Source organism: Ochotona princeps, chromosome 4 (assembly GCF_030435755.1).
Source record: "Ochotona princeps isolate mOchPri1 chromosome 4, mOchPri1.hap1, whole genome shotgun sequence".
NCBI lineage: Eukaryota > Metazoa > Chordata > Mammalia > Lagomorpha > Ochotonidae > Ochotona > Ochotona princeps.
Genome location: NC_080835.1, coordinates 7,188,094 through 7,213,158, shown reverse-complemented (window position 1 = coordinate 7,213,158; position 25,065 = coordinate 7,188,094). Strand labels below are relative to the sequence as shown.

At 39.1% G+C, this 25,065-nt stretch overlaps 1 protein-coding gene across 1 annotated transcript in view; it reads right to left on the bottom strand.

Moving 5' to 3' along the window:
* Positions 1-333: 333 nt before the first annotated feature.
* The window catches only part of LOC101518180 (steroid transmembrane transporter SLC22A24-like), a 44,123-nt gene continuing 19,391 nt past the window's right edge, over positions 334-25,065 (bottom strand). Inside the window, exons 5-9 of the mRNA XM_004596883.2 lie at positions 10,824-10,947; positions 8,626-8,741; positions 7,887-8,101; positions 1,004-1,112; positions 334-541 (exon numbers count right to left, since the gene is read on the bottom strand). Of these exons, the coding sequence (XP_004596940.2) occupies positions 334-541; positions 1,004-1,112; positions 7,887-8,101; positions 8,626-8,741; positions 10,824-10,947 (772 nt within the window). The remainder of the gene's footprint in view (positions 542-1,003; positions 1,113-7,886; positions 8,102-8,625; positions 8,742-10,823; positions 10,948-25,065) is intronic.

The following is a 25,065-nucleotide window of genomic DNA, read 5'->3' as shown; positions in this document are numbered from 1 at the left end:
ATGGATGGTAAAACCAGTGTGATGAGAAAGAACTTGCTTTAATAGACACACAGGAAAGTGTGTCTTGTCAAGGCAGAGCATGAACCACTCCTAACCCGGATATTTTTGACTTTTTCACCACTAACCCTACTGGTGCAGCATAATCTCCATGACCTAGAGAGCCTCACAAGGAACCTGAAATTTCTGTAGGTAGGAGTGAGGCTGTCACTGAGCAGGGACATAAACAGCCCAGGTCTGAGGCTACCAGGACAAAACCCAAGTGATCATTTCCTTGCTCATGACAGAGCTATCAGCGCAGCAGCTCTCTGCTCAGATCAAGGGTAGAAGATTTACTCACGAATTTTCTACATCCTGAATGGTTTCGGGAAATGGCTGATTCCTGGTTTCGGGAAGGCAGAAGACAACTAGTCCAGAAAGGATGGGGAAGACTCCATACATGATCCAGGGTAGGTGAGGTGAATACACGACCAGGGTCATCAGGAGGGGAGCCAGGACTGCCCCAATTCTCGAGAACAGATTTTGGATTCCTGAAACTGTTGACCTGTGCATGCAAACAACAATACAAAGAAAATTCTGTGGAGATACATATATGCAACATCTTATTTGTAATCTTGATTTCATTGTAGGGGATTCTACAACAAAGTCATTAAACATACAAGTTGTGACAGCAAGTTCTTAGTGGTCACATTTACTGTTTTGCCCCCTGTTTGATTGTATAATGTTGGTTGCTGCTAGAACCCTTGGTCCCATTGCCATTTAGACAAGGATAATTGTAGCTCCAACCTTGTAGATGATTCTTAAAGTAAATGATGTGACACATTGCAGGACTTGGCACATTTTTGGGTATAGAGTTAGCTTTAATAGTTGTTGATAGTTTATGCCTTCATTTGCATGACAATATATTCTGCTGACATCTAAACTAAGTTTTATTATCAAAGCATATGCCAATCATTCCAGAAATGTCCTGTTCGAAGCAAGACCAATTTTCTCTGAGTTCTTGTACCTGCATATTGTAGGGATAAGTTCTGTGTACTGGACTGAATAAGCAGTAGTGGCAGCAGAACTAGCACCAACTCCCAAAGTGGATAAAATCACACGCAGAATCCACATTTCTGGAGAGAGGAAGAGGAGGGAGAGTCAAAATATTTTGGATGAAGAACTTTGTTATCCTTCAAATAATTGTGATAGATTTTGCTGGAGAGATTACTGGGCACTGGGCATTCAAATGTGTAATCTAACATAGATGTATTGCAATCTCCCTGAGGTTTTGCAGTGATTGAAAGACAGATGAAGAAAGATTACAGAATGTCATGGCTTAAGCCAGAAAATTTGGTTTCAACTCTATCTGCATATGAGAGTGGTTTTATTCACTTTGTTACTTTTTTAAATAATTTCTGTAAGACATGGATATATGTGCAGATAATAAATTCATATACATTTACTATAGATAATTCATTATTATGGCATAAATAATGTAAATAATTTTTAGTTAGTAACTGCAAATACAGATATTACTGTAGATAATATTTTAAGTTGTATGTATAATTATATATTAAATAGTTGACAATTAAGAGTATAGGGAAAATTTTTCATATGGGAAAGGTATTCTACCAACTAGTAACAAATGAATTGTGGAGTGGGTACTATGAATAAACACAGATTCTAGATTAGTAGTTTTCAAAATAGTTAAGGCTTTAAATTGGTAATGAACAGTTTACTAGGGAAACACTAATACCAAAAATTCAAAAAGGAACTTATGGCAGGTTCCAGCAAAACGAGGGAAAAAACAAAACAAAAACATGTGCTGCAATGAGCAAGCCCAACCGGCAGTCACACAGCTGGCACCTTCCCAGCCCCAGGCACTGCTGGAGCCACCAATGGGAGAAAGGCTGAGCAGATAACAAGGTGGCCACAAGATGGGATCAGGTGCGGAAAGAGGAGACCTAGGTGGTGCTGACTGTGGAGGTCTTGGCAGGAGTGCAGCATGAAAGTTGAGACTGAAAGCTGAAGAGAGAGTGGTACTCTGTCTTGCCTTCTTTCTGTAAGTTTGATTTTCCAATTAAAAAAAGAAATAAATCTTTAAGAAAAAGAAAAAGAACCACATCTGGGAGCAACCCAGACCAGGCCAAATTACAGCACCCACAGGCGTATGTATGGATCAGTTCTGGGATAATGCCAGGGTGGGCCAGTTTATAGCACCTGCTGGCAGATTTGAGAAATAGGGTAGGTTGCAGCATAGACCAGGTTGGGCTGCAATATCACTAGTTCACATTGGGGCTGGGACTGGGGGCTGGCTGGGCTGGGCTAAGCTGCTTCACCATCATGAGTTGATACTGGGGGTAGGCCAGGCCTGGCCAGGTCTGGCATCTGCTGGCAAATGTCGAGGTGAGGTGGGCCATGCCAGATTGGGCCACAGTACCCACAGCACATGTAGAGGGGCAACTTGGGCTCCCCTACTTGGCCATTGCTCTCACTGGTGATTGTGAGAACTGGAACTGGTGGCAGAGCAGGCTGGGTGGGGCTACAATACTCTTTAGCCTACATGTGAACTGGGTTTGGGGAGAGCCAGGTTGGCCAAATGACTGTTCCCATTGGTGTATGCAAGAGCCAGGATAAGTGCAGGCTGGTTGGGCTTTGCCTCAGCATTAGCTGACAAGTGCTGGGAATGGGGGCAAGATCTGTCAAGCTAGACTGCAGAACCACCTGGAGATGGAAAGTTCTGGGACTAGGAGTGGTCTCTGTAGGGAAATTGTGTACTTCTCTGATGAGCTGCAATTCCCAGTGGAGCATGAGAACCAGGGCTGGGGGCAGGCCTGGCTAGACAGGGAATGGCATCCTTAATCATAAGTGTGGGCTGGATAGTGGGGTTGCTTGAGTTGAGCTATGCTTCAATGCCCATTGATGTGGACGAGAGCTTAATGGGATGTGGGACAGACTACACCAGCTGCTGCACATGCTGGCTGGGCTAGAACGCTGCACATACTGTCAAGTAGATGAACCAGGGCTGGAGGCAGGCCTAGCGGGGGGTTATTGGAGATTGCTTCAACTATGCTGTAGTTCCTGCTGGTGTATGTGAAGGCTGAGTACCTGGTGGGCAGGATTGGGCAGGGCTGCAGAATCTATTAATTTATGTAAGAGATGCAGCTGGAGACAGAACTGACCATGTGTATAGTTTGATGTGGGTGATAGACTGAGTCAGATCTGGGATCGCTTTAGAGGTGATTTCTTTGGGAATCCCCCCAAATGAACTACTGGACTCAGAACTCTGACCATGGGGATAATTGTGGGATCTGTGTTCTGACTGTGGAGTGCATGTGGGTAGCATACCCAAATGCACATAGGAGCTATATGGCAGACCATTGGGGCCCGCAGAGGACATCTAGTACCATAGCAGGGGATGGAGGGCCAAAGAACTATTCCAGCCAAGCACTGACAGCAAGCACCTGGACGAATGGAGACTCTAAGGTGGACTATATCAGCCAACAAACCTTGAAGAATTTCTTTGTCCTATGATCAGAAGGTTGACAGCATTTTCGAATTACTGAAACTACTTCAGCAGAACCCTCAGAGCACGCTCCACATCGGGGATCCTGGGATAACATTGTGTGGCCATTCTCCATTCCCAGCTACTGATATGGTTGGGGTGCTGGGTGTGGCTTCTCCTCTTATTTTCCCACATGCCCAGATATAGGAAAAAGAAAAATAAAATTTGGACAATGTCTCATCCACCTTCCCCTAATCCTTGACCTTTCCCACACTAATAGGTGGTCCACATGGGCATGCATCCACCTCGACTATGTAAACATCATCAAAAATAAAATAAAAAAGAAACAGGAATCTTACTATTAGAAGAGCATAGAATTCCAGATGTATTTTACCAGATGCAATCCTCATCATGGCACCTTAATATCAGTCTCTCTTTGGCGGAAAATAAAGACAAGATACTTATTTATGCACATGAGAAAGGTCAGATAGCTTTTAGAACACCAGTCAGATCACGTTTGTGTTCTCAGAGGAAACTCTACAGACCATAAGAGAATGCAATGATATATACTAGATTCTAAAAAAAGAAATTGTCAATCCAGAATGACATACCCAGAAAATCTTTCATTTGTATTTGAAAATGAAATAAAATACTTACAAAGCAAACAAAAACTGAAAGGCTTTGCCCCTGCCAGACAAGCCCTATCAATGTTGCTTAAAGATGTGCTACAGACAGAAAAAAGTACAGCACCTATCATAGCCAATAAAGGCAAAAATGCTGAAGATTTCAATGAAGCCACAAAATCAACCTAAATTAAACAATAAGAAAACCAGTGCCAAAATGACAACACCAAATTACTACCTGTAAATATTAACCCTGCATACAAATGGTTTAAACTCATCAAAAGACATAGATCAGTCGAATGGGTCCAAAAACATGAGCTGTCTGTCTAGCAGGAACACATCTCCCCAACAAAGATAGGGAAACTGAAAGTATAAGGATGGGGGCTGGTGTGGTAGCCTAGCGGCTCAAGTCCTTGCCTGGCACGCACCTGGATCCCATATGGGCACCTGTTCTAACCCTGGCGGCTCCACTTCCCATCCAGCTCCCTGTTTGTGGCCTGGGAAAGCAGTCGAGGACGGCCCAAAGCTTTGGGACCCTTCATCCACGTGGGAGAACCAGAATAGGCTCGAGGCTCCTGTCTTTGGATTGGCTCTGCTCCAACCATTGCGGCCACTTGTGGAGTGAATCAATGGATGGAAGATCTTCCTCTCTGTCTCCCTTCCTCTCTGTATATCTGACTTTCCAATACAAAAATAAAATAAATCTTAAAAAAAAAGAAAGTGCAAGGATGGAAAGGGATATTCCAGGGTAACGGGATGAAAAATGAGCTGTTGGAGCCATTCTAATATCAGATACTATAGACTTCATAGACATCAACACAAAACAACACTAATACAAAAGGACACCACATAACGATTAAGTGATTCTTTCAGCAACAGGAAATCATGACACTAAATGTATACACACCAAATTCCAGGGCACCTAGCTACAGATTTGAAGACAGATACAGACTCCAATACATTATTAGTATGGGACCTTAACATCACACTAACTTCAATGGATAGATTGACTAGATAGAAACTCAGCAAGGAGACAACTGAGCCCATCCAGACCACAGAACAAATGGACTTAATTGATATCTACAGAACCTTGGATCTTGGAGACATAGCATATGTTTTTTTCTCCATCAGTGCACTGAAACGTCTGCAAGATTGGACCTCATTATAGGTCACAAAATAAGCCTCAGCAAATTCCAAAAATTGAAATAATACCATACAAGATGCCAGATCATCATGGAATGAAACTTGAGACTAGCAAGTCAGAATACTTCAGAAAATACAAAAAATAATTGGAAACTACATGTTGCTGAATGAACTATCAGTTATAGTAAAAAAATCAGAGGAAATAAAATCCTTGATACAAATGAAAGCATTAGCACAAGATATCAAAGCTTGCGGAACACTTTCAAGGCAATGCTAAAAGGAAAATTTATTACAATCAGTCCCTACATCAAGAAGCTAGAAATGCACCAGGTGAAGAGCTAGAAAAACAGCAGGAAAATAAATCCAAGATTAGAAGAAAAATGAAATATTTAAAACAAGGGAGAAAGTAAGCCAAATAGAGACTTAAAAAATAATAAATTTTTGCTGATGGTATGTTGGAGCTTTCAATTGACTGGGATGGTGCTCTGCTGGCTCTGTCTTCAGACCAGAGAGGGTATACCTAAGAAGCCGTTGAACTTGACTGGACAATAAGATGCTGGACTCTATGTTTGGTATACGCTTGCAATGGGGGAATCTCAACTGAACTTGAGCTGTGGTTATGCAACAGGGTGGAGGAATCCACCATGGTGGGAGGGTTTGGGGAGGGGTGGGGAGAACCCAAGTACCTGTGAAACTGTGTCACATAATACAATGTAATTAATGAATTAAAAATAATAAATAATAATAAAAAAATAAAAAAAATAATAAATAATATCAAGGAATCAAGAGTTGGTTCTTTGAAAAAAAAAATCCACAACATAGCCCATGTAATCTACAAAAGAAGATGGCCCAGTGGCTAAATCCTTGCCTTGCACACGTTGAATTCCATGTGTGAACCAGTTCATATTCCAGCTGCTCCATTTTCCATCCAGCTTCCGGCTTGTGGATTTGGGGAGCAGTAAAGGATTTTCCAAAGCCTTGGGACTCTGTACCCATGTGGAAGACCTGGAAGAAGCAATTGGCTCCTGACTTCAGATTGGCTTAGCTCTGGCTGTTGTGGCTACTTGAGGAATGAACCAGTGGATGGAAGATTTTTCTCTCTGTATCTCCTCTCTGAATTTGTTTTTCCAATAAAAATTAAAAAAAAACTTAAAAAAGGAGAATATATGAATAACTAAAATCAGAGATTGAAGGTGGTGAATGCATCGGTGGACAAGAGAGTTATTCACAAGCCAGGAACATCCGGGCTTGTGTCTAACCTTGGAACACCAAGTGGCAGAATGAAATCTACAGTGCTATCTCTCCTTTGTGCCTCTCTCTGGTTAAAAATAACAGAAGAGAGCATCCCTGGCTTCAATACTATCTCTTCTTATGCTTTCCTTGAGCTGTAAATAACAGACCAAAGCATATCAAGATGCTGTGTTAATGTCTTCTCCCTTACTTTTTTTTTTTAGATTTGCTGACATAAGAATAATTATTCTAAGAATTGCTAGCTTCACATAAGATAAGGATTAATGAAAGCTTTTGTGTGACACCTGCATTTTTGGGGTATAAAAGTCAGTATTCTCAAATACAGTGCTTCATCCTGGAAGTGTGGATGCTGGTTACAGTGTAGATTAATAAAATCATTTCTCCATTAAGCATCTTCTTGTTGTCTGTTCTATTAATCCTGACAAGAGATGAAAAAGGAAATGCAATAGAGGAAGCCTCAAATGTACTCAGAGGAATCAGGAACTATTGCAAACAAATATAAAGCAACAAATAGGAAGACCTAGGAGAAATGGAGAGATTTCTGGATGCATGTAACTTACAACAATTGAATATTGAGGTAAGTAAAAACTCTACGAGACCTCAAATCAGTAGGAGCTCAAATAAGTAATTAAATCTCTCCCAACGAGGAACAGCCCTGGACTGGATAACTGCACTGATGAATTCTACCGAAGGGTTCAAGCACTGATACCAATCCTCAACTAGCTATTCAGAACAATAAAAAGGGGGGAAGGATCCTCCAAAGTCTCCATGAAGTCAAGAATCTTCTAATACCCAAATCAGATGGAGTGACAACAGAGAAAGAGAACAACAGAGCGATATCTCTGATGAACTTAAATGCAAAAATCAATAGTAAAATAAGAGCTGACAGAATCCAACATCAGACAGATCATTCACCCACACCAGGTGGGATTTATTCCTGGCATGCAGGAATAAATGTAGGGTTTGCTCCAACACACACAAATCAGCAAATATAATACACCACATCAGCAAAATAAAAAAGCCATATGATAATCTCAATAGATGCAGAGAAGGCCTTTGATAATGGAAGGCATTTATCCAAAGGCAGGTAGCATGACTCTGAAGGAAGCTATTCTGAGTAATGGCAATGGGTGTCTTGATACCTCCTGCCCATGGTGGAGACACCTGTGGCTGTGAGCCATCCCTTGCTGACATGTCACAGGTTCTGTGACATGTGGCACAGACTCAGGGTAAATTGAAGCCCAAGTCAAGAACAGTGTCAAATCTTAGTAAGTTCTGGTTACCTTCAGCTCTCAGTGCTAACGCCATTCTTTTTACAAGGATGAAAACCAAGTAATTCCCAAAGACAAAAGGAAACATTTCCCCCAAACCTGCAAGGCGCTCACCTTTGGGCAAAAAGGTGTTGATGATAATGCAACTTCCTACCACGAAGAAAAATATTGATTGACTGGTGCGTCGATCCAAGTATTTTATTAACAAGAAGACAGGCCATCTGGATATGAATGTGATAGTTCCAAAGAGAACCTGGAACATGAAGATATTACCCCCGAGTTCCTGCAGGTTGAGTATCAGGCCTGTAAAGGGTACAGTGGCTCCCAGTCTGAAGTGAATAAGAAGTTAAAGACAAATTTAGTAAGGTTTGGAACCCAAGAAATTCTACTTACTATTTTGAAGGCAAGCCTTGTAATCGATGAAAATATTGTCTAAAGTCAGTGTTGTATAAAATCAATAAAATGTTGATATAAATGAACATAGGAGGTTTGCAATTTGTGCTCATTTACATTTTCTTTCCATAGGATGTTTTTAAAATGCAAGTTATTTGTGCTAAATCTTCACCTCATCCCTTTCTCCAACGGTGAACTTAGTGCTGGGATACATATATGTAGCCAAGTTAGGTCGCACTGAATCCTAGCGTGTTTGAATATCCTACATGTGGCATTTTTAGACAGTTCTTTTTTTTTATCATTTGCAATTCTAACGTGTATTCATCTGTCACCAAAAAAGCCAGCGATGTCACTATTCTAATTCATGAAAAATGTGAACATTATTTTATATAAATATGTATTTTAAAAGAAAGAGGACATTTCAGTATTTTAAGTTTCCCCATCAGCCAGTGGACCTCACCTTCCAAAGCTTATCCAGAAGATTCTCATGCGCAGCTTGGGTGCATGTAATATCTCAGAGACTGATGGCATGGTTTTGCGTTTGTCCAGCTCCTCCTGCACGGTGGATCTCACAAACTTTAAAAATAAAGCAAGAACAAGCATCTCTGGGACATCTGTCGGGTACAGTGATGGGTCCTAGAGGGTGAGATGAACACGGGGCACACTGCACTGCCGGACACTTCTGTCTGGTGGGGAATGTGGGCGCTTATTAATCTAGTCCTTACATTATGTGGCAATAGAAACAGTGAGAAATGGGAGTTCAAGCGGTAAAGGAATAAATCCAGTTAAATATTAGATTCCAGAGGAACAAAAATAATTGAAAAAGGATTTATATTAAAAAGGAATATCATGAAAAGGCAATTGATTCAGGATTTAAGATTTCTGTCATTTTTACTAAGCATGGAAGACCTATCCTACAGTCTCAGCTGGAGCAAGTATGTAACAGAAAAAAATTTAAAGGCTACAAAAATTTTTGCAAAAGCAAGTTTTTGCTGTATGACATAACATGATTCTTTATCTTAACTATTCTGAAACATGCATCAAATCCTATAGATACACAAATTCAATGCAGTTACAAAATATAAAATTAGCATACAAAGATTGATACTTTTATATATAAATAAACTTGATGTAAAATAAATCATAAAAGAAGTCCCATCACCATACCTACAAAAAATGCTCAGAAATAAACTAAATGAAATACTTGCAAAGTTTGCTACAGTGAAATTGATAAAACATTTATAAAGGAAATTGAAGAAGACTTTCCACATTCATGTAGTTGAAGAATTAATACTTGTCTTATCAAAATGTCCATACTACTACCTAATGTAACATACAAATCCAAAATTCCAGGATATTCTTTGCAGAAATAAGAAAAAAAAATCCTGAAGTTCACAAAAGTTTGGAAGAGTAAGGCATTTTTTTAAATCAAAAAACCCCCCACCATTTTGAAGATGTCACAATACCTGTTTCAAGACACGATACAGACCAATAGTAAAATGGTATAAAATGGACATATAGTCTGGGAAACAGAATAGAGATCCCAAGTGCATCAGCAGCCTACTGGCATGAAAACACACCAAGCACCAGGGACACAATGGCTTTTCTGGCAGCTATATGAGCCTCATCTTTTGGTTTTTGAGAAATCCTTGTCCATGTGTCTCAGGGACATTGCCTCTATCCATGAAAGGGTGCAAAGATAAGGGCCATGAAAAGAGCAGGGGTGTGTGAATTGGACCTGATAAAAACTGTGAGTCATGGGAGGCGAGAATTCTACCACTGAACCACCACTGCAACAACATGAACTGATGGAAAAGAAATTTGAGGGCTTCAAAAATCAACTTATAATTTAACCCCGGACTTCACTGAGTTATAGTTTTACAGGAGAAATAATTTTCTGTGTCCTATTGTACAGTAGAGACTATTAATAATAGTAATATGTAAGGTTGCTTCAAGCAGTTTGTGGACAAAAGCAATAAAAGATAATTAAACTCATGTATTTCCAAAAAATGAAAAAGCAGAGGTATAAAAATGATTTTAATGCTTTTAGTACATATTCATGATTAAAATTTGAGAAAATAGTTATGTTTCTTCTGCTCTGATCAATGTATAATGTATATACATATATGTGTTTAATGTACATAAAATTAAATAAACAATAAATAAAAGATACAAAACACATAAAATGTAATTATTATGCCTCAGTGTAATGATAAACTAGCACTTCTCTTTCATGGGATTATCTGAAATTCATCTGAAGCCTCATATGTTAATATGAAATGTATGTTATATAAGAGAAAACCATTTTATCTTGATATTATTTCATTGTTGCCTGGGTAAGAGTTCAGCAATATTGGCAATAATTCTTCTTTTATAGGCTTTCTGCTTAACCCAAAGGGAACTTTGAGGGATGAAATAATGTGAAATGAAAGTATACTCAGCTATTACTGAAGTCATTTTGCACACTTGTGCTGGCGAATCTAGGCATTATCTTTGATACGCTCTCTCTAAGATGAAGAATCCACGGGGCATCAGGTTAGCTGTAATACTCCACCCACAGAATTCTAATTTTATCCTGTGGTCCTTCTGGAGCCCAGATGGGGAGCTTGTGAATTTGTGGCATTTTGTACCAATTACCAAATCCCCTTCCCAGATCACCTCAGTGGTCAGAATCTTTCCAGCATTCTTCTTTCCATTTATGTGTGCCACCCTTCTAAGTGCCTTTGTGGCCTCTTCTAGCTTATTGGTGGTAATCAACCACCGAGCTGACTCTGTCAACCACCTGATGGAAGAACACACAAACCATCAGTTAACACTCAACTGCTTCATTGTCTCTTAGCCTTAACTTGAGATCCTTCCCCCTTCCTTCTAACACTAACATAAATTCTAGCAGTGTCAATCAGATATGCCTCATCCATTGTACTCATCTTCATAAGGGGAGCAAGGTATGTGACTCTCAATAAGTGTCTACATAACCAAAAAAAGGTGAGTAATAATCTATGGCATACATGATCTACATGAGCTCCAATTGTTATTCATGTTCATTTATGACAAAGTAATACTTGATGGGCACAATTCAGTGGTTCCTTGGATAATTATGAGGTTTTGCAAACATTTTCATTGCCTCATTCCACAATATGCTCAACACTCCCTGTTGAAATGTCCCATACACATTAGCATTCACTCCCTATTCTTCTGCCACCCCTGGGGATCATCTTCTACTTTAGGATTGCCTATCTTAGACACTTTGTGTAAGTGGAATCAGTCACATCTGATCATTTCTGTCATGTTCTGAGGCCAGAGTCATCCTAACTTCAAAGCATGACCAAGACAGTAGAGTAAAACTGAAATTGTGTCCTTTATGAACATTAGTGAAAGAAGTATCAATAAAAGTAGACAACAGAATTTAGTAGCAAATTAAAGGATCATGACTTTAAGGGACTTATCCTAGACACATAAAAAATATAAAAATTGACCAAAGTAATATATCATATTACCAGAACTAATTGGGGAAAAAAAAACAATAGCTTTTGACAGAATTTAAAAATTCATAATAGACTAAGCTAGGAAATCTACCTCAAAATAATATACTTTAAATGTATATTTCTACACTGTCCTACTTTATCCATGTTTATTTTTTATGTCAGTAACATGATGCTTTGGTTGTTTAGAATCATGTCTTGAAATCTGGTATTAACAAGCCTCTTGTTTCCTTTATTTTTAAAACTACTTTGGTTATTTGGGGGCATTTTGTTTTTCCATAGGTATTGGACGTTGGTTTTTTTCTAAGTTTTTTCAGGATGACATTGATGCTTTGATATAATGACCTTGGATTTGTAAATAACTTTGTTTTTTTTCTCTTGTTTTTTTTTTACATTTTATTATTATTATTATTATCATCTTATGATAAAATTCCATAGGCTCCTGGCATTTCCCTTATCCCCTCCCCAAAACCCTCCCCCCACGTAATTCCTGTATATCATTACTAAAATATAGTTCTTCATACACAGTCATATGTCCATCATTATGGGCATGGACAATGGCAGAGTCCAGCATCCTATTGTTAAGATATAGTGAACAGTTTCATTGTAAGTCCATCTTTGTCTGGAAGCAGAAATGCATGCTACATTGTGTCCTTACATCTGGATATGTTAGTCTCCATTACACAACTACTATACATCCCCTTAAATGAAAAACCACAAAACCAACGTAAGGGAGAAAAAAGAAATTAACAACACTATGAAGTTAAATAACGTGCTACTAAATGACTAACGTGTAGCTGAAGAAATGAAAATCAAGAACCTTCTTGCACTATGTTTGGTATACGCTTGCAATGGGGGAATCTCAACTGAACTTGAGCTGTGGTTATGCAACAAGGTGGAGGAATCCACCATGGTGGGAGGGTTTGGGGAGGGGTGGGGAGAACCCAAGTATCTATGTAACTGTGTCACATAATACAATGTAATTACTGAAGTTAAATAATAAATAATTAAAAAAAAAAAAAGAACCTTCTTGCAGAAAATGATGCTACTGTAGGATCTACGGGTCATTGAATGATTTAATCAGAAGAAAGTGTTTTGAAAACATGAAACCAACAGAATACAACATAACCCATGTGATATAGTTTCTGCTGATTTTTGTTGGTGAAGTGTCTCTTCTTACAATAAATAGATGGGTTTTATTTTTAATCCAGTCTACTAATCTATGACGTTTGACTGAGCTTAAGCCATTTACATTCAGAGTTTAGTATGTATGGGTGGTACTTTGGTCCTGTCATTTTAGGAATGGGTTGTTCACTGGTTTAGTCTTCTGTTGTCATTTTACTGGGATGTTCTTCCCATTTGCCTTTGGTTTTGGTCGGTGCTATTCCTCTTCTCTGTCAAGAGAACATCTTTAAGTATCCTTTGTAGGGCATGTTTGGAAGAGGCAAATTATTTTATCTTTTCTTGACTGTGGAAGAATTTTATTTCATTTTCAAAGATAAAAGAAAGCTTTTCTGGATATGTTATCCTAGGCCAACATTTTTTTTCTATTAGAATCTGGAATATGTCACTCCATTCTCTTCTTGCCTGTAGAATATCCTGGGAGAGAACTCCTGTGAGCTTAATTGTCATTTCTTTATATGTCCATTGATTTTTTTCACGTGCACATTTCAGGATCTCTTCCTTATATTCAGTTGAAGAGAGCCTGATGATCATGTGTCGTGGTGAAGATCTCTTTTGATCAAGCCTGTTTAGTGTTCCGTGCCCCTCCTGGATATTATTTCCCAATTCTTTCTCTAGATTAGGAAAATTTTCCTTTATTATTTCTTAACACATTTGCAAACTCAGCTTCTCTTTCTGCACCTTCCTGGACTCCCATAACTCTTATATTTGGCCTCTTAAAAGAAAAACTGATGGATCCACAAAAAAAAAAAAAAAAAAAAGACTATGCTCCTAAAGTTATATTGTGAACTATATGAAGTTGATTCAACTTGTGTAAATAAAATCACTTAAAATACATAAAAATAAAAAAAAATAGTTAGTGTCTTTCAAATCTTGAATACTTTTTTTGGCCTGATCCAGCTCTGCTTCCAGTTTTTTGTTTGCTTCCCCCTGATGACAGAAAATGCCTTCCAATTCTGAGATTCTTTTTTCTGCTTGCTTTATTCTATTTTGGAGACTCTCCACTGTACTCTTTTTTTTAAATTATTTATTATTTAACTTCATTAATTACATTGTATTATGTGACACAGTTACATAGATACTTGGGTTCTCCCCACCCCTCCCCAAACCCTCCCACCATGGTGGATTCCTCCACCTTGTTGCATAACCACAGCTCAAGTTCAGTTGAGATTCCCCCATTGCAAGCGTATACCAAACATAGAGTCCAGCATCTTATTGTCCAGTCAAGTTCAACGGCTTCTTAGGTATACCCTCTCTGGTCTGAAGACAGAGCCAGCAGAGTATCATCCCAATCAATTGAAAGCTGTACTCTTAATTTGCTCTACTGTGTTCTTAACTTCTGATATATCAGCCTTGATTTGCTTTATTGCTTCCTTAAATTCTTTGAACTCTTGTATGTGCTTCTCATTGTTGAACAGAAGCTTTAAAATAAGTTTCTGAATTCTGTGTGCCCCATTTTCTCGTTGTCTTCCTCAGTTAACTCTGAGGTTGGCATAGGGTTTTGCTCCTTTGCAGGGAAGTTGTACTTCTGGTTAGCAGAGTCTTCTCCCTGGGGGCAGGTTTCTAAGCAGTGTCACCCACAGGTCTACAATGTGATTTTACTTATCGTCGTTGGTACACAACTCTGCTTGCAGCCACTTGTGCCACAACCTCCAGCAAGTTCCAGGTCTGGGTTCCTATGTTTGATTTCCACCATGGTCTCCACAGTCCCGGCTTCTGGCTCAACACTCTCCACCTCCTGTGATACTGTGCTGAGGCTGCAGCGTTGTCTCTGCAACCTTTATCCCACTTCTGGTTGGAGCAGGTCCCAAGATTAGAGAGACACCAGGTATCCTATATAGTTAGGTTGTTGGTGGCACTGATGTTGTCAGAATCTATTGGACATTAGGTCTGGGTGCCACAAGGACCTATTTTGACCCATACGATGCCACAATCAGTATTATTTTCCTGTGGGACCAGTGCTATCCACAGACCTCAGTGAGTTCTCATGATCTCAGCACATGTGCAGTACACTATTGTCCCCTGCGGTCCTAAAGCTATTGCCACAGTGTGCAAAATGGCTCCTGACGTACCACCACTACTACAGATCTTGATCTGCTGGCCGTCAGGTCTTAGGGCTACCCAGACCTGTCTTGGATGGATCTTGTAGAATGCCACGTTGATGCAATTCACTGAGTCAGAAATGAGTTCACTCCCAGCTCAGCGTAGGCTCAGTCCTTTCCCTTGCCTTTGCCTCCTTACGCAAAATGGTGCCCAATTTGGCTCTAGGAGGCTGACTGGTCTGTGAAGTCCACCCTGTTCCTGCACTGTCTGTCTGGGATCTGCTGCTCTGTCTCTGTTCCTGGTCAAATTAAACGGACCAGCAGGACGGACAGTTCTTTGTGTGGATTCACTTCCCAAGCTCCCAGTCAAAGTCCATTCTCACCTTGTTGCTGGTGTAGTTCTGGCTGCTGGTGGAGTTCAGATTGCTGTTAGCTGAATGCCTCTGGAGTATCAGTCACTGCAATACCACACCGTAGTGTCCGCTGCTTTCCTGTGTCTGTCAGTCTCCAGGTACCCCTCTGCTGTTGTTCTGTCCTTTCCTATTTCCTGGAATGTGTCCTCTCTGCCTCATCCTGATTAGATGTTTTTCTGTCCATTTAAATGTGTCCTTACCCTATTCTGCCATCTTGATTAGGATTTGTAAATAACTTTGAATAGAATGATATTTTGAAGATAAATCCTCTAGCCATGAATATAGGAGGTCTTTATATTTCCTCATATCTTCTTTATTCCTCTCAGTATTCTTTTTTATGTCCCATTGTAGAGTTCTTTCACATTCTCAAATTTTATCTGAAGGTATTTAACTCTCATTGTTAAGGTGAGTGGATTTCTCTTAGTGTGATCATTGTTGCATCTAAAACTGGATTATCATGGTGGTTGTCAGACCCGGGAGCCCTGTAGGTTTGGGGTCCTCCAGGTCCTGGGCCATCTGGCCTTGGTCCTTGGTCTTAGCTGTGGTGGGTGCTGGGTCCAGGGGTAGGGGTGGGGTCCATGTTCTTAGGTCCACCTGTGTGGTGGATGCTGAGTTTGTGAGCCTGGGCATGGGATGTCCTGTGGGACCCTAGTCACCTGGCCTGGGTCCATGAGCCCACCTGTGAGAACTAGTCCTCCTCAGTGCAAAGAATGGAGTGGTGGACAACAGGCCTTGATGCACATAGAGGATATGGTAGACCATTGGGGCCTGCAGAAGATATCTGGTACCATAGCAGAGAATGAAGAACAGAATGAATTGGAAAACTAGTCCAGCCAAATGATGACAGCAAATATCTTGGCAAATGGAGACACTAAGGTCAACATCGTCAGCCAATGGACATTGGAAGGGATTTCTCATCCATAGATCGCTGAGGTCGACAGCATTTCAGAACTATCACATCCACCTGGGCAGAAAACTTGCAGCATTTACCACATTGTGATCTTGGGTTGATATTGAATGGCCATTCCCCATGCCCAGGTACTGAGGTGGTTGGGAGGTTGGATGTGGCTTCTCCTTTTATCTCCCCCAAGAAATGGGAAGAAGAAATAAAAAGTTTGGAAACAATGATCACACCCATTTTTTCCTAATCTTGGATCCTTCCCACCCTGATCAAATAGGTAAACATCATCTTAAAAAAAAAAAGATAACTTGAGTTTCACATAAAAACAAAAAACAGAAACAAAAAACACAAAAAAGCAAAAACTGTTATTGTTTTTGTGTGTTGATTTAGCCTGAAATTTTGCTGAATTAATTCTTGTTGGAATCTTTCATTTCACCTACTTAGAATCTTACTTATAAACAGGAATAACTTCACTTCCAGTTTTCCTATTTGTATGCTTTTTTTTTTTTTTTTTTTTTTTTTGCATCTGTTGCTGAATAGCTCTTGCTAAAAATTTCAGTGATACACTGAATCAGGGTAAGAAGAATGGAATTTCTACTGGGTTCCAAACAGTAATCAAGATGCATTCAGCTTTTCCCAACTCAAAATGATGGACTTTGGGCTTTTTTTTAAAGCCTTTTCTCAGCTGAGGCAGGTTTCTCTTATACTCATTGTGTTTAAGGTTTGCATCTTGAAAGGACGCTGTATTTTGTCTGTTGCTTTCTCTGCATTTAATGAGATTATTATACACATCTTCCTTTATTTGGTTGATTTGATGTGGTATGTCTCTTGATTTGCATATGTTGAGGCATCTTTGCATTTTTGGGATAGATTTCACTTCACCAAGGTGCTAGAACGTGTTTTGAGAATTTTTGCACCTATGTTCACCAAGGTCATTTAAATAAAAAAAATTATTTTTTATGCTGTAGTTCCATAGGCTCAGAGGTTTCTCCGTGTACCCACCCAACGACCCCCTCTTACTGTTATTCCCTGTGTCATTACAATAGTATTGCCCTTCAGCAACAGTCACAAGTCCAACACTCTGCTGTTTAAGTACATCATGACATTGTAGTTACAGACAGTGGTAGAGAGTCTGGCATCCTATTGTCAAGATATTTTTAACAGTTTCATTGGAGATCCATCTTTTATTCAGGAGTAGAGATGAAGGATGCACTGTATCTCTCCTTCTTGGTTTGGTAGTCTATCTTATACAGTTCTTCTAGAGGAATATATGAATATGCATATTTAACCATGTATCCGGGGATTTTGCGTTTTGTGTGAAGGTTGCCTTATATCAGAGAGAACAGGGTCATGGATCTACAATTTTCTTTCTTTTGCTGTGTCCTTCCCTGGTTTTGAAATCAAGATAATGGTGCCCTTGTTAATGACTTTGGAAGGTTTTCTTTACACCTCTCAATCCAGAAGAATAGGTGCTAGTTCTTTAAAAAAATTTTAGAATTTAGCACGGAAGTTATTCTGTCCTGGGCTTTTCTTTTTTGGGAAATATTTTGTTACAGATTCAGTCTCATCAATGGTTATTGATATGTTCAGGTATCCTATATGTTCATGATTGATCTGTGGTATGTTTATGTTTCCAGACTTCTCAATTTCTCCTAGCTTTTCTGATTTGTAGGTATAGAGTTATTCAGAATAATTTCTAATGATTATCATATTTTTCTAGTATCATCAGTGACATGTTTTTAATCTCTGATTATTGGTATGAGTCTTTTTCTTAATTATTCTAGGTAACAGTTTAGCAATTATGTCTTTTAAAAAGAAAAAGATTTATTTACTTTCACTTGAAAGTAAGAAAGAGAGAGATATCTCCCATTCCCAGGTTCATTCCCGAGGTGGCTGCAACAATCTGTTGTGAGCCAGTCCAAAGCTGGGAGCCAAGAGTTTCTTGTAGGTCTCTCAGAGGTGTTCTGAAGTCATTTCTCCCTTCCAGCCTTTAGCAGGAAATTGGATCAGAGGTATTACAGTAGGAACTCAAGCCAGGACTCATATGAAATGCTGGCGCCACTGTATGGTACTGCATTTCATTGAATGCTAAAAAAGCAACTTAAAAAAAAAAGCTAAAAAAGTTTATTGTATTATTAAACACAGTTGCACAGAAGCTGAAAACAAAGGAGAGAAAGAGAGAGATAGAGAGAGAGAGAAACTTTGAGAGAGAGAGAGGAGGAGAGAGAAAGAGAAGGAGAGAGAGAGAAAGAACTTTATTCACTGGTTAATTTCCCAGACGGCTAACACAGTCATTGGTCTCTCTTGGGTGGTTAAGGCCTGGAACTATATCCAGTTCTCCCATTAGAGGCAGAGAGAAGTGCTTGGGCCATACCTGCTGCTTGCCCAGGTGTATTAGGAGGTAGCTGGATTGAAGTAGAGCACCTACAACTTGATCCCACACAAAATTCTTACTTTACACGCGGTAGCTAGTCCCATTACACTATTTGTTCTTACTTTTCTAGATCCTTCAGAGACATCACTATGTTTGACAACTGAGAATGTGAAAATTTTCTACTTTTTCAAGTAGGAACTTATTGCTGTAACCTTTCTTCTTAGTGTTGTTTTATCCAGTAAGGTGTGATATGTTTTATTCATATCAACCTCAAGGAAAAGTTTAAATTCTCTACTTATCATTTAATGACCAATTATTCATTCCTAATGTTTGCATTCCAAGTAGCTGTAGATTTTATAGCCCCTTTTGTCTTCGTTAACAACTTTACTGAAAATTGGTCAAAAAGAATGCATAATGTCGTTATTTATTCTTATGCATTGCTACTTTTTGTATTCTGTTCATTTCACTTTTTATAAAAGATTTATTTTTATTACAAAGTCATATATACAAAGAGGAGGAGAGACAGAGAGGAAGATCTTCTGTCTTGTGATTCACTTCCCAAGCAGCCAAAACGACTGGAGCTGAACCAATCCGAAGGCAGGAACCAGGAGCCCAGAGCTTCTTCCGTGTATTCCATGGGGCTGCAGCGTCCCAAAAGTTTGGGCCATCCTTGACTGCTTTCTGAGGCCACAAGCAGGGAGTTGGATCGGAAGCGAGGTTGCCGAGATTTGAACCGGCGCCCATATGGGATCCAGGCACATTCAAGGGGAGGATATTAGCTGGTAGGCCACCTCGCTGGGCGCAGTTCGTTTCACTTGTAAGAGTTTGGCTACAAGGTGTTGTTTTTCTTATGTGCAGATTATTACTGTTCTTAACTGGAGTGAAGCATAATCTTGTGGCTTCTGTTTACAATGTTCTGATGGTTAGGATTCACAAGCATTTTGTCATATGTCCGTTGGCCTTTCATGTTCACCCTTTAAAAAATGTCTTTTCATGTCCTCTGCTCATTTCTTACCAGGTGTTAGTTTTGCTATTACTGGGCTTATTGAGCTTTTTGTATAAACTGGATATTGATTCTTAGTCATATACATAGTTTGAAAATATTTTTCTGCCGTCTTATTAATTGTCTAGTATGTTGAGTGTTTCCTTTGTTATAAAAATATTTGTAGCTTTCAGTAATTCATTGGCCATCTTATGTTATCCTTTAGACTCCAAACATATTTTTCAGGTTAAAAATTTTTTTCTTTCATCAGTGAAATAAATTAAAAAAATTCATCATCTTCTGGCTTGTGTATTCTTTCATCTGGCTGACTTAATCTATTATTAAGGCTTTCAACTGTATTTTTGACATATTTTTAAAATGAACTAATTAATTGTTTTTATGATACAGTTCCTTAGGCTCATGGGCATTTTCCCCCCATTGTCCTATACCCCTCTCTCCACTAATTTGTTTGTAAGTTATTATAGTAGTATAATTCTTCAAGAACAGTCACAAGTCCATCATCCTGTTATTTAATTTTATGCTGATATTGTAGGGATTGACAATGATAGAAAATCCATCATCCTGTTGTCAATCTATATTAAACAGTTTCATTGGGAGTCCGTCTTTATTTGGGAATAGACATGCACATTGCAATGTATCTTAATTTTTTGTTTTGATAGTCTCTGTGCACAGTTCCTCTAGATGGATTTATGTGCTTGCATGTTTACTTCTTCATCTATTGGTCTTGTATTTTGCATAACAATTGCCTCACAGCAGAGAGAACATATGATATTTATCCTTTGGGGATTGGCTTATTTCACTGAGCATAGTGTGAATCCTCCAGCTTGATTTTTATTCTTTGGGATAGCTTTGGCTATTCGTGGTCTCGTGTTTCCAGATGAATTTTCATATCATATTTTCTATTTCTGAAAAGAATGCTGTTGTGATTTTTATTGGGATCATATCGAATCTGTATATTAGTTTTGGTAATATGGACTTTTTGATGATGCCTATCCTTATAATCCAGGAACATGCTAAGTTTCTCCATCTTTTAATGTCTTCTAGTTTTTTTAAAATGTTTTGTAATGTTTATCATAGGTGTCTGCCACACCTTTGCTTAGGTTAATTCCAAGGTATTGAAGATTCCTTTCGGCTATTTTAAAGAGAACTGTACTTAGAAACTATTTCTCAGCCGTATAGTTATTTGTATATATCAGTGTTATCAATTTATGTTCATTAATTTTGTATCCTTCTCCCCTGCCAAATTCCGTTATGAGTTCCAATAGTTCTTGATTAAGTCTTTTGGTTCTCCTACGTAGTAAATAGTGTTATCTGCAAAGAGAGATCATTCAAATTCTCATTTCTAATTTGACTTCGCTGTAGTTTATTTTTTGCTTAGTAGCTCTGTGGGGACTTCCAATACTATACTGATTAGCAGTGGTGTAAGTGGACATCCTTGTCTGGCAGCAGATGTTACTGGAAAAGCTTACAATGTTTTCCCACTCAGCATGATACTGGCATTGTTTTCATTGTTTTGTAGAATATTCCTTCTATGCATACCTGCTAGGGTTTTTTTCTTTTATCATGAGGTGTTGTTGGATTTTATGAAATGCCTTGTTTGTTATCTGTTGAAATGATCCTATGGTTTTTGTTTCCCATTTGTTGATGTGGTGTATCACGTTTTTTATTTGCATATGTTGAACCAACCTTTCACGCCAGGGATAAATCCCAGTTGGTCTGGGTGAATGATCTATCTGATGTATTGTTGGATTCTGTTGGGCAGTATTTTGTTGATGATTTTTGTGTATATGTTCATCAGGGTTATCAGCTTATAGTTCTGTTTTTCTGTTATGTCTCTGCCTGGCTTTGGGATTAATGTGATGTTCGCGTCACAAAAACAGTTTGGGAAAAATTATCTCCGTTTCTATTGCTTTGAGTGGCTTGTGGAAAATTGGGGTAAGTCCTCTTGAAAAATTTGGTAGAATTCTGCAGTGATGCCATCTGGTCCAGGGCTTTTCTTGTTGGGAGGATTTAACTACTGAGTCAATCTCCATCTTTGCTATAGATCAGTTTAAATTAATTGTCTCATGATTCAACTTTAGTAGGTTGTGTGTGTCTGACAATCTATCCTTTTCTTCTATGGCTTCTTCTAGTTGCTTGTAATGGTTCCTGATTATTCTATGTATGTCTGAGTTTTCTGTGGTCATATTTTCTTGATCTGAGTCTCTAAATTCATGTTTTCTCCCTCATTTTAAAAATTATCTTTTGATTAGCTGGGCTAGTCAGGAATCTATTTTGTTGGTTTTTAAAAATTTATGTGTTTATTTCTATTGAAAAATCAGATATACAGAGACAAAGAGACAAAGAGGAAGATATTCTTATTCACTCCCCAAGTGGCTACAATGGCTAGAGCTGAGCCAATCTGAAGCCAGGAGCCTTCTCCGGGTCTCCCATGTGGGTGCAGGATCCCAAAGCTTTGGGTTATCCTTTACTGCTTTCCCAGGCCATAACTAACTGGAGTCCATATGGGATGCTGATGCATGCTAGGTGAGGACTTCAGCTATTGTGTCAGGCCCTATTTTGTTGCTTTTGTTAAGGAACCAGCTTTTTGTCACTTTGATATTATGTATTGTTTTTTTGGGCTCTGCTTGGTTTATTTCTTCCTCTATTTTGGTTTCTTTCCTTCTTTCTTTCTTTCTTTCTTTCTTTCTTTCTTTCTTTCTTTCTTTCTTTCTTTCTTTCTTTCTTTCTTTCTTTGTTTTTGCCAATCTTGGGATAGTTTTGCTGCTCTTTTTTCAGCTCCTTGAAATATATGATTAGCTTATTTATATAGTGCTTTTGTAATTTCTTGACATAAACATGGATTAAAAATGAACTTTCCTCTTAATACTACTTTGACGACATACCATAGTTTTTTGTTGTGTTGATGCCTTCATTTATTTTAAGCAATTTTAAAATTTTTCTCTTTGATTTCTTCTATGACCCACTGTTCATTTATCAATGTATTGCATATCTTCTGGGTTACTTTGACTTCTTGTTGGTCTGCAGTTCCACTGCATTATGGTCTAAGACGATACGTGGTATGATTTCAATTTTCAAAAATATGCTCTTCTATGATATTTGATTGATGCATTTCAGCCATTTAAATTCACAGCTAATATTCGTAGTTAGTGATTTCTTCCTGTCATCATAGCAATGGCTCACTCATTGTTTTATACAGTCTTCTTTTGTCACTTTATTGGAATGTTTTGTATGATTGCTTTTGATTTTGGTAGGTGCTATTCCTTTTCTCTATCAATAGAAGCTCTTTCAGTAATAATTGTCGGGTAGGTTTGGAAGATGAGAATTGCTTTAGCTTTTATTTGCCATGGAAGAATTTTATTTTATCTTCAAAGACAAATAAAGCTTTGCTGGGTATGTTATTCTGGGATGAGAATTTTTTGCTTTTAGAATATGGAATATATCACTCCTTTCACTTTAGCCTAAAGAGTTTCTTCTGGGCCGGCAGCATGGCCTAGCGGCTGAAATCCTCACCTTGAGCATGCCAGGATCCCATATGGGTGCCGGTTGTAACCCTGACAGCTGCACTTCCCATCCAGCTCCCTGCTTGTGGCCTGGGAAAGCAATTGAGACAGCCCTAAGCCTTGGGACTCTGCACCCATGTGGGAGACCTGGAAGAGGTTTCTGGATCCTGGCTTCGGATCAGCATAGCATCAGCCATTGTGCTCACTTGGGGAGTGAATCATCGGAAGGAAGATCTTTCTCACTGTCTCTCCTCCTTTCTGTATATCTGACTTTCCAATAAAAATAAATAAAATCTTAAAAAAAAAAAGAGTTTCTTCTGAGATGTCAGCGGTGAGCCTGATTGAGGTTTCAGTATGTTGTTTTTTTTCACGTGCATATTTAAGAATATTTTCCTTATGGTCAACTGAAGAGAGCTTCATTATGATTTGTCACAGTGAAGGCTAACATTATAGGGAGTTATGTGCCTCTCCTGTGTTTTATTTCCTAGTTCTTTCTCCACATTAGATATGTTCTCATTGATTATTTCATTGAATATATCTTTGAACCACCTTCTCTTTCTGCAACTTTGGGAATTCCCATAACCCTTATATTTTGGCTTTTGTTGGAGCCGTTTATTTCCTGCATGCTTTTCTTAGCTTGACCAGTTCCTCTTCAGCTTTTTAATTGTTTCTCCATTATTGCATGAGATGCCTTCTATTTCTGAGATTCTTTCTTCTGCCTCACTCATTCTATTATTGAGTCTTTCCACTGAAAATTTATTTTGCTGCATTGTTCTTCATTTCTAATATCTCAGCTTTAGTTTGATTCATCGCTGCTGTGTAAGATATTTCCTGTGTAATATACTCCTTAAATTCCTTGAGCTCCTGTATGTGTTTCTCATTAAGAAGATTTATAACGATATTTTAAACTTTAATTTTTTGGGCCCAACATAGTGGCCTAGCAGCTAAAGTGCTCGTCTTGAACACATCAGGATCCCATATGGGTGCCGGTTGTAATTCCGGCAGCTCGACTTCCCATCCAGCTCCCTGGGAAAGTAGTCAAGGATGGCTCAAAGCCCTGGGATCCTGCACCCGTGTGGGAGACTTGGAGAAAGTTTCTGGCTCCTGACTCTCGATCGGCATAGCACCGGCTGTTGCGCTCACTTGGGGAGTGAATCATCGGATGGAAGATCTTCCTTTCTGTCTCTCCTCCTCTCTGTATAGCTGACTTTGTAATAAAAATGAATAAATCTTAAAAAAATTAATTTTTCAATGTCTTTCTCGGTTAACTTAGAGTTTGACAAAGGCTTTTGCTCCTTTGTTTAGGAGGTGTCAATAATATTCCTTGTGCCCCTTCCTCTTCTTTTATTCTTTGTCATTGCAACTATGTTTAGTAGATTCCTCTCCTTAGGGGCAGTTTTTAAGCTGCGTCACGCACAGATCTATAGATCAACTATTCTGATAGCATTCAGAATCTGGCTCTTCATTTGCAGTCGCTCATGTCACTCGCTCCAGTGAGTTTCAGATCCAAGATGTTGTGCTTGGCTTCCATTGTGGTCTGTAGCCTTATCTGCTGGCTCATCACTCCCAACACTTTGTGATCCCATGTTGTGGCCACATCATTTACCGTTCATCCTTTCTCCTGGCAGTTTATCCAGGGACCCATTTTTAGGGAGACATGAGCTGTCCTAAATAACAGGGCTGTCAGTGGTGTGGTCTTGTCAGTACCTGCTGGCCGTTAGGTCTGGCAGTCATCCAGACTTACTTTGGTATAAGATGCCAAGTTGGTACTGTCCTTCCTGTTGGATCAGTGCAATGTGTTGAGCCAGAAGTGAGATCTCTCCTGGCTTATCACATGTGCAGCTGGCTTTTGTCCCTCCAGCCACACAGCCTTTTCCTCAGTACACAAAATGGTGCCCGATGTGGCACTATTGGTGGCCCAGGCTGTGAAACCCACTCTATTCCTGTACCCAACTGCTTGAGTTCTGTCACTCTGCTTCTGCTCATTGTCTGACTATGTA